The sequence below is a fragment of the Sycon ciliatum genome, chromosome 3 (assembly GCF_964019385.1).
Source record: "Sycon ciliatum chromosome 3, ocSycCili1.1, whole genome shotgun sequence".
NCBI lineage: Eukaryota > Metazoa > Porifera > Calcarea > Leucosolenida > Sycettidae > Sycon > Sycon ciliatum.
The window spans coordinates 7,533,592-7,547,687 of NC_088645.1; the positions used below are offsets into that span (position 1 = coordinate 7,533,592).

The following is a 14,096-nucleotide window of genomic DNA, read 5'->3' on the forward strand; positions in this document are numbered from 1 at the left end:
TCGTAACCTGCTGATGAGGCTCGATAGAATCATGCTACGATGACCCGACTTGTAAATTTGAGATCCATTTGTTCTGCTCGTCTTGACCCTGCCTCCCCTCATAGCTACTTCTCATTTTCGTATTTTTATTTCATTTATTTTTCTCTTCATTTCTGACTCTTCTTACTGGTTGTCATCGCTTTCATAATATTGAGCAGAACTGCCCGTTTGCCATGCGATGTAAAATAAATAAACAACAGCAACAACGGTGTTACCTCCAGACCATCTAGTTTGCAAACCGGCGCTGCAGAAACAATGTGAAGAAGAGGTTGGTGCGACTTCGGGGATACTTGGGGAATTGTGTGTTGCTCCCTACACAGTTAGTTTAGTTTAAATATCTTTTATTATTATTTTTTCTCACCCCGCACCCCTCTACTCTGTTATCGGCCCTCTTAAGCTTTGTGTTCATCACTGTTGAGGCTTCCGATGGAAAATAAAAGAATACTACTACTACTACATACATGGGAGCTCGAGGTTTTTATGCTGACTTGAATTCTCACTTGACTGACTCACGAATGCCATCTAGAGCACACGAGAAGTCCATCGAACAGTCCACTCAGCAAACCTGCAGAAAAGCACTACTCCCTGCTCAATACACAGTGTTTCGAGGATTCACCCCTCATCAGTTGAGCTTGAGTAGGCTGAGGAAGATTTTTTCGACCTCTTTCGTCATGAAGAACTCGAGGAGGCAACAGTAACCTGCTTATCGTCCCTGCCGCTGCTTCTGCACATTCTACCAAATTGGTGACACATGCTGGTGCAGTTCTCTGGAATTCCCTCCATGCGGATATCCGAGGCATCACCAAACTGGCCGCCTTCAAGTCAAGCACTTTGCAACACATTCTTGCCTGCTTTTAGCTTTACGCCCATGTTTCTGTAAAAGTGCTGGAACTGCTCTATTTCGTCGCCACTATTTACCATTAGCCATGTCTCCCCCCCCCCCTTCCTCCACCACCCTACACAGTGGGTCCATTGTTATTAGGCGTCTGCCTGTTTTTGTTTCTCCACTATAAATAAAAGAATACTACTACATGTCGTGAGGAGTTTCCCTGCTTGCATTGTACATAATTTGTATTCAGATACGCAACAATCCCTTACGTCGCAGCTGTCGATGTGTACCGTCCAAACAATTCATGTGAAATATATACATGTTAACCATTTCTGCTTCCGACCCAATATTTCCTTATTTTTGATTTTGCTAGTTAGCCAGCATGGATCAACAAAGACAGAAGAAACCAGACACGCCGGCCGCGGTGCGCAATATGGCCAGTCTGCTCCAGAGGAGAGCGGCAGAACGCCAAAAAGCATCCAAACCACCCACTTTGGCTGCCATAGCCGCCTCCCCAGCCTCGCCCGCAGATCCCAGCAAAGGGACTGCGGCGGCATCAAGCAAGGCAGGAGCTGCGGCGGCATCAAGCAAGGCAGGAGCTGCGGCGGCATCAAGCAAGGCAGGAGCTGCGGCGGCATCAAGCAAGGCAGGAGCTGCGGCGGCATCAAGCAAAGCAATTTCGGCAGCAGCTCATAGCGCTAGGCCCGATCCCCATGTGCCGACACCAAGGCGTCAATTGCCCCTTGCAAAGCCAACCCGGCTCAAGTACGGAGAGGGATTGGGCAGGGGAGCTTGCCGTCCAGACTCCACCAGCCAGCAGGCAAGAGCAACACCACCTGCTAGGGGACGCTCCCCAGCTAGGACACCGACGGCTACGGCGGCCGCTGGCGCTGTACGAACCCCTACTAGAAGTCCAATGCCAGGCTTGAAATTCCCATCACCGGCGGACATCCCTCCTCATGAATCCCCCATGGACTGGGATTACGGTGAACCAAGACTCAAATCACCTGAAAAAGAAGACGATGGTTGTGAGCCCATGGATATGGACGACAGTTTGTAGTGGAGTGTGTGCACGTGTCAACACATCGGCAAGAAGGAACTCGTCATCGCCAAGCACCCTCGCCTGCAGCATTCCCACGATTCGCATAAACTCTAAAGTCACACACCTAGCAATACCCAGTGATGAGGTCTAGACGCCTGTGGCGGCAGCATACCTAGCAAAATAAAATTCTACTGCTACTACTAGTACTAGCATACCATGTTACTCTAGTTTTCCTTGGCAGTAATGTCTGAAATAATTCCGCTGTCCGAACGCGGAAGACCTAGTCGAAGACCTAGTCGACTTAGCAAGATTGTGTAGTAAGCATATACATGACTTTGTATCTATTTAGATGGAATCATGAATTAGAGCATGTCAAGTTCTCACTCGTTTCTGAGTATGGATGCAAGAAATGCAAAAGGGGGTAGATAGATGGACAAGTTCGTGCTGGAACAGGTGCAAGTAGATTAACCCTTTAGGGCCCACAATTATTTGAAGAAATGCACTGCATACGCGAGCCCAGGTACTTATCTGGTCGTAACTTTGGTGTCCTTTGGCCGATTTTGGTGATCTTGGGCTTTCTGGAAAGCTCTTGGCCAGAGGAACACAGCGATAGCCAGCAATACATCACTCGATCGACAGAACCAGCGCCGCAGCGCGATACGGCGCTCCAAAGCCAGCATTGCGAGCGCCCAACTCAAATTCTCTGCCATTTCAACAAATTGCATCGCAGATCGCTCAAATTTTTTTCCTGGAGAGCTGAGAAACATGCCTTTGCGATGACGTAAACTATCTGTAGCTGCGTGGGCCGCGAGTCAGGGAAAACCCCTAAAAACGAGTTCAAAATGCACGCGCTCGAGTTGACTCTGCTGAGCGAATTTAGTTCGAGTCTCGTATCTCCGCTCTCCGAACTCGGATCGCGTTCGGGTTTTTTCGAGCCGATAGCTGAGACAATTCTAATGTCGATAGCCCTTTCGATTGTCCGATTTGGTCAAGGGACAGCCGAGTTACGCCAGGTTGCGCTTTGAAAAGTATGCACTGTACACTGGTACGGATATATCCGTACTATGGGCCTCAAAGGGTTAAACGGAGATGTGGACAATGGATTGATGTGCGGATTGGTACGGGGATTGGTGTGCGGATTGGTGTGGGGATTAGTGTAGGTTGGCAAGTTGTATGACTTGTTCATACCTTTAATACATGACTGCACATCAGCATGGCTACATACATCAGGATGGCTACATACATCAGCATGGCTACATACATCAGCATGGCTACATACATCAGCATGGCTACATACATCAGCATGGCTACATACATCAGCATGGCTACATACATCAGGATGGCTACATACATCAGCATGGCTACATACATCAGCATGGCTACATACATCAGGATGGCTACATACATCAGCATGGCTACATACATCAGGATGGCTACATACATCAGCATGACTGCACATCAGCATGGCTACATACATCAGCATGGCTACATACATCAGCATGGCTACATACATCAGCATGGCTACATACATCAGCATGGCTACACACATCAGCATGGCTACATACATCAGGCTCATCAGACTTCGCTATTGAGTAGTCAGTGCCGGTCGGGAAGGCTAAAAATTATTACAAGTAGATCCACGCTGATCTAGACACCAACACTTGTAACGAGAGTAATAACTTCACTGGCGGGTAGAGCTAAATGCGGGTGTATTCCGGAACCAAGAACTTCATGCGCTCGATTCTTTTCTGCATCTTCGCCTCGCCCACTTACTGAGGTGTGTTGAGCCCATTCGTGGGACCATTCGTTTTCCAAATCCACCCATAGTTTGGGCACTACAGGGGGTGTCGGTGCTTGGGCGCTTCAATAGCCAATTGATTCATCATTATTAAAGTTACTTTTGCGTGTCTCTCCCCTTCCTAGAGGAGACCCACGTGACCAGTTTCTGGCAGTGAGCAAGACTTAGTACAAGTGCGAGTACCCGTTCATGTGCGTAATGCAAGTAGGCGCTCAAAGTCAGCCGATATCGCGATATTTGAAGATTGCGCGCTGCAGTACAACTCTATAGAGGTAAACTAGAGTGAGCGTACGGATAACAGCAGCCACCTAAACACCACTCCAGGCTGTTCAGTGACACAGGTGCTGCCTGGATGACGAACATTTGCAGTTCAAGGCTCATGCGAAATCACGAGCAAACGCTAGGTGAAAATGCAACGGAAATCAGACAGTAACACAGCTAACTATTTTGGTGGACAGCAAAAATCGTGGACGTGGCCTCTAAGCAACTCGCAACAACGGCAGATGACTCCGCAGCAGCAGTCATCAACAACCGTCAATGCGCCCCGCACCGCCACTTCAGAGAGTAATCTATCTCTTTTCGCCAACCAGTCGACACCAGCACCGTTGCTATTCGCCAGGAAAAGTGATCCCACATATAGCAGATTCTACACGGCTATCTCGGACCCAACGGTGGTAAAAGCGCAGAATAATAACGAAATAGGTGTAGAAGAACCAATGGACTGGTCCTATGAGCCTTCGTTTTCAAAATATGATAATTAACTGGTGAAAGAGCTATCATGGTCATGGTGGCATGGATCGCAGTGCGGATGCACACGAGCTTGGGCCAAGACAAGGCTTTATAGTAGCGTGTATCCCTTTGTTGGGGCTGAGGTGCAGACTGTATCGACTTAATTAACCAATCACAATGTGGAGGCGTGTGATGTCATGCCCTTCAGCATCGCTATAATCACTTGCGGCAGTTGGCTCGATGCACGCGTCCACTGTTTGAAACAAAGGCCTATTCGCTTAGTGACAATTCTCCCGCCCTATGTTCTGAAGAGTTTAGGAGGAGATACGAAACCACGTTATTGATCACGATGAAAGGAGAAAGGGGGATAAGACTAACAAGGAACTGGACCTTGGCACTAAACTGTAAACACCAATCGGGACATTGGAAGCTACCTTGTGCTGCAGTTCATTGTGTTCCAAACTGGCCCTCCAACATATTGGTCTCTCGCACGTATAGTGGTTGATATGGTGAAAAGAACGGGATGCAGTGCATTGTGTGACCCATGCGATTCTGTAGGGCACCGTTGAGATCGTAACCGCATTTACAACGCAGATCTTTGAATTTGAAAGCAATTCCGCTACTGTGCTTCGAAGCAAATTCCGCGAAGTCGCGCGTTTATCTACAATAAAATAGATTTACAATGTTTTCACAGGCGTGTTTCCTAGAGCCTTGCATAGCACCGAAAGTTGGAGCTGGATATCTTTGTCCTCAAACGTGCATGTAGTTGTCGCCCTCCTCGAAGCCCAAAAAAAAAAAAAAAAAATTCACGGTTCGCGTGAGACTCGGCCAAAGGCCCTTGTTTTCCGCATCCGCAGGAACGCCACCACCCTCTTGGATCAAGGCGCAGATGCAGCTCCTAAGCGGTGGGAGGTGAGTAGATCAGACCCACCACAAAGTGGTCAAAGACCGAAATCCCATTCACTGCATCCATGTTTCCCTCGTGCCAGGTCACGAAGCCCAAAATGGTCTTTAAAACATGAAGAGGCAGCAACGGATGCTACCCCGGACCAGTGCACTGAGCGTAGAACATCTCAAACATGGAAACCAGGAAACCACTTGCGAATACTTTTAACCCAGAGCTTTTTGTCTACAGTTATGTGCAACTTCATACAGCTTCAAATGTATGTCCTTGTATGCGGACAACACGACACGCTCATGGCAGAACGGGCATTTTCGCAAGATAGCAATACAGCTTCAAATGTATGTATGCGGACAACACGACACGTTCATGGCAGAATGGGTATTTTTGCAAGATAACCAGACACCATCACGAAGCAAACTCCGGAAAAAGTGCAAAGGGATACACATAGCGATGGCAACAAAAGCAGTGGAGGCGGGGCAAGAGCAGCTAAACTCACCAAAGGATCTCGGTTTAGCTGCGCCTTGTGTCATGACGCAAACGTTAACGCCGGCCGAACCATTATTTTGTTTATTGAAAACCACAAGCGTTCAGACATGTGAATATGCACATATACAGCGTACACGTACACGTACATGTATTATGTATAGAGAAGGCAGCACAGAAACAGCAGTGGTGGAGAGGCCTGGGCAGCTCGTCCGACCGTGAGATATGTGCTGATGTGAACTCATGGAAAGGCTGCAAAGAAAGTCTGAGAGCACAGGGAGAGGGGGGGGGGGGAGGGGGGAGAGGGGTCAATTGCATCATGCATGTACATGACAAAATGTCTCACATATTCACAAGGCCAATTGGCCAACTGCGTGAAAACATGATTTTAAGAGCGTAGTGCGTGTGTGTGTGTGTGTGTGTGTGTGTGTGTGTGTGTGTGTGTGTGTGTGTGTGTGTGTGTGTGTGTGTGTGTACTGGTGCCGGCTCAGACCAACACTGAGTGTACTAGTGTCTGTTGATGACACTGCGCTATCTTTGCAGTGCATACAGCACTGACATGTAGTCTTCCATCATAGGACACTTGTATGTAGTATATGCAGCCATACGTCATTGAAGTCCTTGTGACGATCATATTCACACATATGCACAGTGGGACAATCTTGGCTTTTGTACGAATACGAGGTACACTGTGTCGACAGTTATACACAAACTGTACGCTGTTCAAGACGTGCTAATACGCTCTGTGAGCATGACCAGGTCATTAGGGCGAGCATCGCTGCCATTCTGTGATGGAATTTTCCATTTGAACATCCAAGCAGCAAGGTAAGGACCGCTAAACGCACTGTTTTGTTTATCTTGTGATCAGGCGCGGGATCTGCTTCAACCAACCTGGATATCGTAGAGAGCGTAATGGTGACATTTCAACCCACGCACCTACTCCACATTGACTATCTGGGCCTCGGAGTACACATAGTAGCTCTTTCTGTTTTGTTCCCTGGCACTGTCGGGTCTGAAACATGACCACAGCTAAGTAACTAGCTCGTCACGTATGTCATGAGTTTTGATGCTACCAGTGGACAATTTAGTGTAGATGTGCAATAGGTGTTGGATTTCTAGACTGCGGGGCAGCAATATTGTCCTGGTTGTCAACTTGTTGTAGAGTTTGGCCATGAAGCCAAACGTATGACCTGTCATGGCCAGCTATGGAGAACCACTATTGCATTCTGGTGCTCTCCAGTGTCCAAACACGGAGTTCACTAGCAAATGTGTAGGTGACCGGAGGGGACGCTTTACTTAATTTCAACTTTCGGATTCTAGGCTTCGCTTTTGTGTCGTTTTAGCCCTCTCCGCTGATCATAATTAAACGTTTTTCGGATTTTTTCGTGTCTAATATTGGCAGATGAACGGTCAAAAGAGAAAATTTCCGAAATTCGGACCCACGAAGAATTCTCCATGTGCCAAAGACAGAAGACCTGCTACTCCGTCGCCAAGCCCATTCACGCCAGACACCCCACAGATGGAATTCCAGGTACCGGATGGCGGTGCTCGGCCTTCCGCCAATGATAGGCTTGCCAAGAAGCTTGATTTCGGCGCTCGTGAAAACGGTGCCATTTCTCCCCAGGGAGCAACACCTCCCAGGGCAGAACGTCCTCCCAAGGCAGGACGTCCTCCAAAGGCAGGACGTCCTCCAAAGGCAGGACCTCCTCCCAAGGCTGGACCTCCTCCCAAGGCAGGACCTCCCAACTCAAGACGCAAGAGACCGACGACGCTCGCACTATCCAAGCCCGAGAGGCCTCCAGTCGGAGTTGTCCTCGCCCAGAAGAGAAAGGCCGAGGAAGACCTGGTGGTGACCCCACATGAATCTCCCATGGACTGGTCTTATGAACCCAACCACTAAACACCTTGCAGATAACGGATATTCATTGCTAATTTCGATTAAAATTTTCATTGCTAATTTCGATTAAGGCGAATGTTCATGCTTAAAATCTGTCAAAGATTTGAATGTTCCTGCTCTGAATTGCTTTCTGCCCGCGCTGTTGACTGTCGTTGGCTGTTCAGAAGAGTCGCAGGTAGGCCTGGGTGTGTAAGGATAGTTATTTTGCGGGATAATGCTAATGGCAATGCCAGAAAAACAGTATCATGAATTCATAATGCTACTTATAATGCTGCTGTTTCTCTGTAATGCCAGCAATTCACCAGTAGTAATTATGGAAAAATGGCTTAGTTTGGGTAATATTGAGCACGTTTCGTAGTTCTACGTAGACGGCATGGAAAATGCTAGAAAATAATGATCATAATGCTAATTTTATGCTGCTATTGCTCCATAATGCCAGCAAAACCGCAATAGTATGCATGGAAAATGGCTTAGTTTGGACAATCCTATGCAGGTTGTGCAGTTATGTGTACAAGGCACGTAACTTCCATGCACTAATGCTACATGACTGTACAAATATCAGCTGCTCCCACCCCACATTTGACTTGTAGTGGCCAAAACTTCCGTTTTGAATATAATGCCACTTTCGTGGAAATGTAGTATTATAATGCTAGCATAATGCTCGTTGCAAATCGCACACTATGATGCTACTTAGAATGCTAGCATTATCCGCACAGGCTTAGTCACAGGCTGTTGTTGCCATTAGTCCTGGTGAAACTCGTAGGAGATAGGTTCTTTAATGAAACCCAAAGCCGCAGTGAATATAAAGCTTCTAACCCTTAGCAGGAAATGTACAGTTAGGTCACAAAGCACATTAGTCGAACTTGCACACTCCTCGGCAGCCGATCACAAATTTCTTATCACTCCGTTCTTACCGATACTCAACGTTCTTTGTGCTATGAACAAAACTGAATCTAACTAGCCGTGGTTGGCTAACGCCCTCTCTCTCTTTGTATTGGCCGGTGTTCTCACTGTGCTATGAGATCCTGTAATAAATAAATAAACTACATTATGCACCTTGGTGGTGGAGGGCCAGGGCGAACAGTTTTTGTAGTAGTAGTAGTAGTAGTAGTAGTAGTAGTAGAATTTTTTTGCTAGGGAACTTCCAACAGGCGTTGCCTTTTTTACTGAGAACCCTAGGGATGACTTTGTCACTGTAAAGAAATCACTGAGTGTGCGCGAACCAGTACTGATTACCCTATAGGTTGACTAATGTTACCAAGAGTAGATAAACCAAGAGTTTATTTTTAACTAAAAAAATGATTTGATTTTTTTGGGTTTGGGTTTGAAATTCTTCATTTTACACATGCATTTTTCTGATTTCGTCTCCAGTGTATGATTTATTGCATTTTAAACCATTGTGTTAATTTGCCCGTAAAAGAGGCTTTGTTCGACCTCATTGCGATCGGCTCGCACAGTGACTGCTAGCTCCCATCACGTGACCTGCTGCATGCTCAAGTTGGGTGGAAAGAGTGAGCTGTCCGTGGATTCAGTAAAATGTTCAAAACAGAGTGAAGGCTTCAATGAAGCATCATATGATAAGAGAAATCGATTTCATTGCTCCTTTGCAGACTTGATTATGCCTGGCTTACAGTCCTAGCACACGTAGGAGCATACTACCCGAGCCAATGTGTCGATTAGATATTATAGATTGGATATTATGTACGAGTCGTACCGTATCGAGACAGTACTAACACCAAAGATGTGTTGTAGAACTCTGTATGCTCTTCTTTCCCGTGTACACATCCTTAACATTCAGGAACTCAGGCTTCGTCGTGCTTGGTATACTGCCAATTCATAAAATCGCACCTGCCCGAGCCTCGACGTTTGTTCAAGTGGAGAGTATGCTGCAACTAACACACCTGAGGATAAGGTAAGATTGTCGATGTCCACTTCTATCTCGCTATTTCGAAGACAGATGATCCGAGAAAGGCACGCTGCTGCACTGTGAGTTTATTGGGGTTATGTCGGGGTTTGAGATCCGGACCGTATCTTCCGGGAAATGCAGTAGGAGTAGTGTTAATGATCGACAGCAAGTAGGTTGGAAAGAGTGAGCTATCCGCGGATTGAGTAAATGTTTAAAACCTGTAGTGATGTAAAGGCTTCAATGAAGCATCGTATGATAAGAGACATCGATAGCCTTCCTCCTTTTCAGACTTGATTACTTTAATTTCAGAAATTTTCGGTGCTCAATGTTTTCGGTATGAGGGCAACAGGCTAGGTTAGGTGAACAGAAATTTTCGGTACAGAGAAACAGTTCCCTATTGTATTATGTGTGTTAGCGTTTGTTCGGTGTATTGAAATTTTAGGTATGAAACAGACGCACCGAAAGTACCGAAAATAAAAGTACACCGAAAATTTGTGAACTTACAGTATATGCCTGGCTTGCAGTTGCCAGTGATGTATACACAGTACTAGTATGCAACCACTACACCTACAGGCAGTACACGCAGTACACGCAGTACACGCAGTACAAGCAGTAGTGATACGTGTGCAGAGTAATGGCACGGGGAAGCACGCGTTGCATGGAGTCGAACCACGTTCCGTGCACCAGTAGCCAGCCCGGTCGGTGGCAGTGCAAGTGGGTGCGGATTTAGCGCCTCCCACTTGAAGGTGTACTCCTCCGAGCCAGACGACCACCTAATGTTTAGAAATGCAGAGCCTCGAGAGGTTGCTCCTCAATTTGGCTGGGGGTATGATCACATGATTAGCAAACCATCTGGACGTGCATTATTAAAATTGAACAGTGCTGTTATTGTTCTCTGCAGATGAAGCATCCTCAATTCAGCACTCCAGTTAAGCCTGCACCAAACAGGGCTCTTTTTTCCGTTCCTCGTATTCCACCTTCTCACACACCGACCTCGGACGGCCAGCCTCGTTTCAGAACACCCCAACGCACATCGCAGATCACAGCAACGGGAGGCTCGCCCAGTAGCCCCGTAGGGCATCCCAACTTGCGCGGTGCTGACGGAAGCCATATCAACGACAGTGAATTGCTCTCTGAGAGAGCGCAGCGTATGCTCGATGCCGGATCACCAGTCCTAGCGACTCCAGACAACGGGCGTCAACAACCTGATCCCGGACAACTCAACAATGCCGCATACGACACACCCGCTGATCCCAGGGGAGTTCTGGATTTTCAGAAGATGATGCTTCGGAAGAATGAAGACTGTACTTGTTGCGATTCATACATAGTGTACATTTTTGTTGCCGCTCTTATAGTTTCCATGTTGATTTCTGGTATTATCGTGGGTATCTTCGTGTACATGAAATATTCCGACTGATCTGATTTCTTGCTGCGCTCACTGTAGAAGATGTAAGGGCGGAGATGGCTCATAGCAAGACCACTAATTAACGTCTTCAAGGTAGGCACCACCTGGGTGTTTTCTAGTGGAGGTCTCGTATATCCAAGGTCAAATGACTGGAGCGGGATGTGAGATGTTCACAAAAAGTAAAAAACACCGGGGTTCTGCACTCTAACAGTACATAACACTCTAACAGTACATAACACCGGGGTTCTGCACTCTAACAGTACATAACACCGGGGTTCTGCACTCTAACAGTACATAACACCGGGGTTCTGCACTCTTGTCCCGATATCTTGTATGCAGTCTACATCATCATTATCATCATCATCTGCGTTGCCGAAAAAATAATAATAGTAAAATTTTAAAAATAATAATAATAAACGGCATTATGCAGCTGTGTAAGCAGTAGATGCACAGTGCGACTGCCAGGCATCTCTGTCAGATGCCAACTGGCAATTCTCATGCAGAGACATACCAGTCCACGAAACGATATTGTCAGCAAAGGAAATCTTCGGACGACCACGCTTTCTCTTACCATCCACGACACCAAACATCACGTCACGTACAAGCTCGCAGCCAGATGGGCGGCATGTGTGCCCGAAATAGGTCAGTTTGCGTATCTTGACCCTGGCTAGCAGCTGTCTCTGTACTCCCAACTCCACCAGGATACTGTCATTTGTGCGCTTCTCCATCCAGGATACTCTGAGCAGACGTCGGTAGCACCACATTTCTGCTGCCTGTATTCGTCGTTCATCTGTCTTCCAGTCTACAATCTGGTAGAAATCAACGGCATTGAAGCTTAGGAAATTCCTCTGCCCGCTAGTAGCCCCGCTACATGCACAAACATGGTGTTAATGCACACACATGTATACACGTATTAGATAAACCTTGTTTTAGTTTACATAATGTGTTGATAGTTTGACAAAATGACAAAGGGTGGAGGTCACCATGTTCGGAAAAAAGTGACCTTTTACAACCATCCACACTTTCTCGGGTCACGAGCTGAGAAAGGGACACCATGGGCAGAAGTTGGAAGAAAAAGAGTTCAGAAAACATTTCGGATTAAAAATAACTACTCTTTTTATGTAGTTGAAGACACCACTGCAGTACTCTTTTTATGACTATTAAGGAGACATCCAGGAGCGATCGCAGGATACACGACTGACGTTAGGAGAGAAGTCTATAAACCGTAGGCTATGATTCCGAGACCTCCGGTCGGATGAGCCTCGCCAACCACATCGGCACATCGCCCCTACTCCCCTTTGTCTTGTTGTCCAGCGTCATTTCAGTTGTCCCCTTCCCCTGATTATTAGTAGGGCTGTGTTTTTTAGTAAAAAAAAAAAAAAAAAAAAAAAAAAAAAAAAAAAAAAAAACCAAAACCCTAGAATAAAGAGGGTCGGAACCGAGTCTAGGACACATACGGTTCCGATGGTCTCAACAGACCGAGGCTCTACCAACCCTGTGGATTTATTCCCGTAGCTATGCAGAAGACGTTACTTCAGTAACGTCTGGCGCTAGCCAGGGTCCACACAGCTTTAATTCCCGTAGCTATGCAGAAGACGTTACTTCAGTAACGTCTGGCGCTAGCCAGGGTCCACACAGCTTTAATTCCCGTAGCTATGCAGAAGACGTTACTTCAGTAACGTCTGGCGCTAGCCAGGGTCCACACAGCTTTAATTCCCGTAGCTATGCAGAAGACGTTACTTCAGTAACGTCTGGCGCTAGCCAGGGTCCACACAGCTTTAATTCCCGTAGCTACATGTATGCAGAAGACGTTACTTCAGTAACGTCTGGCGCTAGCCAGGATCCACACAGCTTTAATTCCCGTAGCTATGCAGAAGACGTTACTTCAGTAACGTCTGGCGCTAGCCAGGGTCCACACAGCTTTAATTTGGTATTTGTTTGTTTGTGTGTTTGTTTGTTTGTTTGTTTGTTTGTGTCACGCCTGGCGCTATCCGTATCTGACGGCAAAAAAGCATAGGATGTTATAAATTTTTCAATTCTCCTATTTTTTTTAGGCATATCCTGGGATTCGAACCCGCACTATCGCCCTACATGCATTCCCCCATACACTTCGCATTCATACCCATTCTTCCAAGTTGCTTCACGTTATTATCTTGCGTTTGAAAGCCCTATTTGAATATTGCGGGCAGCTAGACGGTGTCGTATTACCCTCGATCGTACCTGTCCCGTACCTATCCCCTACCGTACCGTGCCATCAAAGACGGCTGGCCACAATGCATATTCAAATAGGGCTTTCAAATGCAAGATCACAATGTGAAACAACTTGGAAGAATGGGTATGAATGCGAAGTGTATGGGGGAATGCATGTAGGGCGATAGTGCGGGTTCGAATCCCAGGATATGCCTGAAAAAATAGGAGAATTGAAAAATGTATAACATCCTATGCTTTTTTGCCATCAGATCACATTGTGAAACAACTTGGAAGAATTAGTATGTAGGCGAAGTGTATCGGGGATGCATGCAGGGCGCGCGATAGTGCGGGTTCGAATCCCAGGTTATGTCTTTAAAAAAAGAGGATTTTAAAAAAAATTTATAACATCCCTATGATCTTTTTTTGTCTAGGTCATCAAGGCAAAAAAGCATAGCGTAGGGCCCTGAGCTTCCAAGCTCTCTCGTTTGGTGTTTGTTTGTTTGTTTGTTTGTTTGTGTCACGCCTGGCGCTATCCCGTATCTGTCCCGTACCGTACCGTACCAGAAAAGACAGCTGGCCACAATATTTTTGTTTGTTTGTGCCATCGGCATGCCTGGCGCTATCCCGTACCTGATATCCCGGACCATCAAGAGTACGGTACCATCAAGATAATGAGTATATAATTATGTGTATTGGGGGAATGCATTCAGGCCGATAGTGCAGTAGCATTTTGTGTGGATTTGTGTGCGAGGCCGAGATCCCACTAGCAGGCTGGCTGGGTCGCCTGTCTACCAGCCTGGGAATCGCATGTAGGCCGATAGCATAATAATTATAACGTATAAATACAAGTAGATGTATAGCAAGGATTCGTATT

General features: G+C 46.6%; 1 protein-coding gene across 1 annotated transcript; it reads left to right on the forward strand.

Moving 5' to 3' along the window:
• The first annotated feature begins 1,250 nt into the window (after positions 1-1,250).
• On the forward strand, positions 1,251-1,928 carry LOC135812809 (uncharacterized). The gene has a single exon (XM_065326025.1). The coding sequence runs from the start codon at positions 1,251-1,253 to the stop codon at positions 1,926-1,928; it is 678 nt and encodes a 225-aa protein (XP_065182097.1).
• Positions 1,929-14,096: the final 12,168 nt, after the last annotated feature.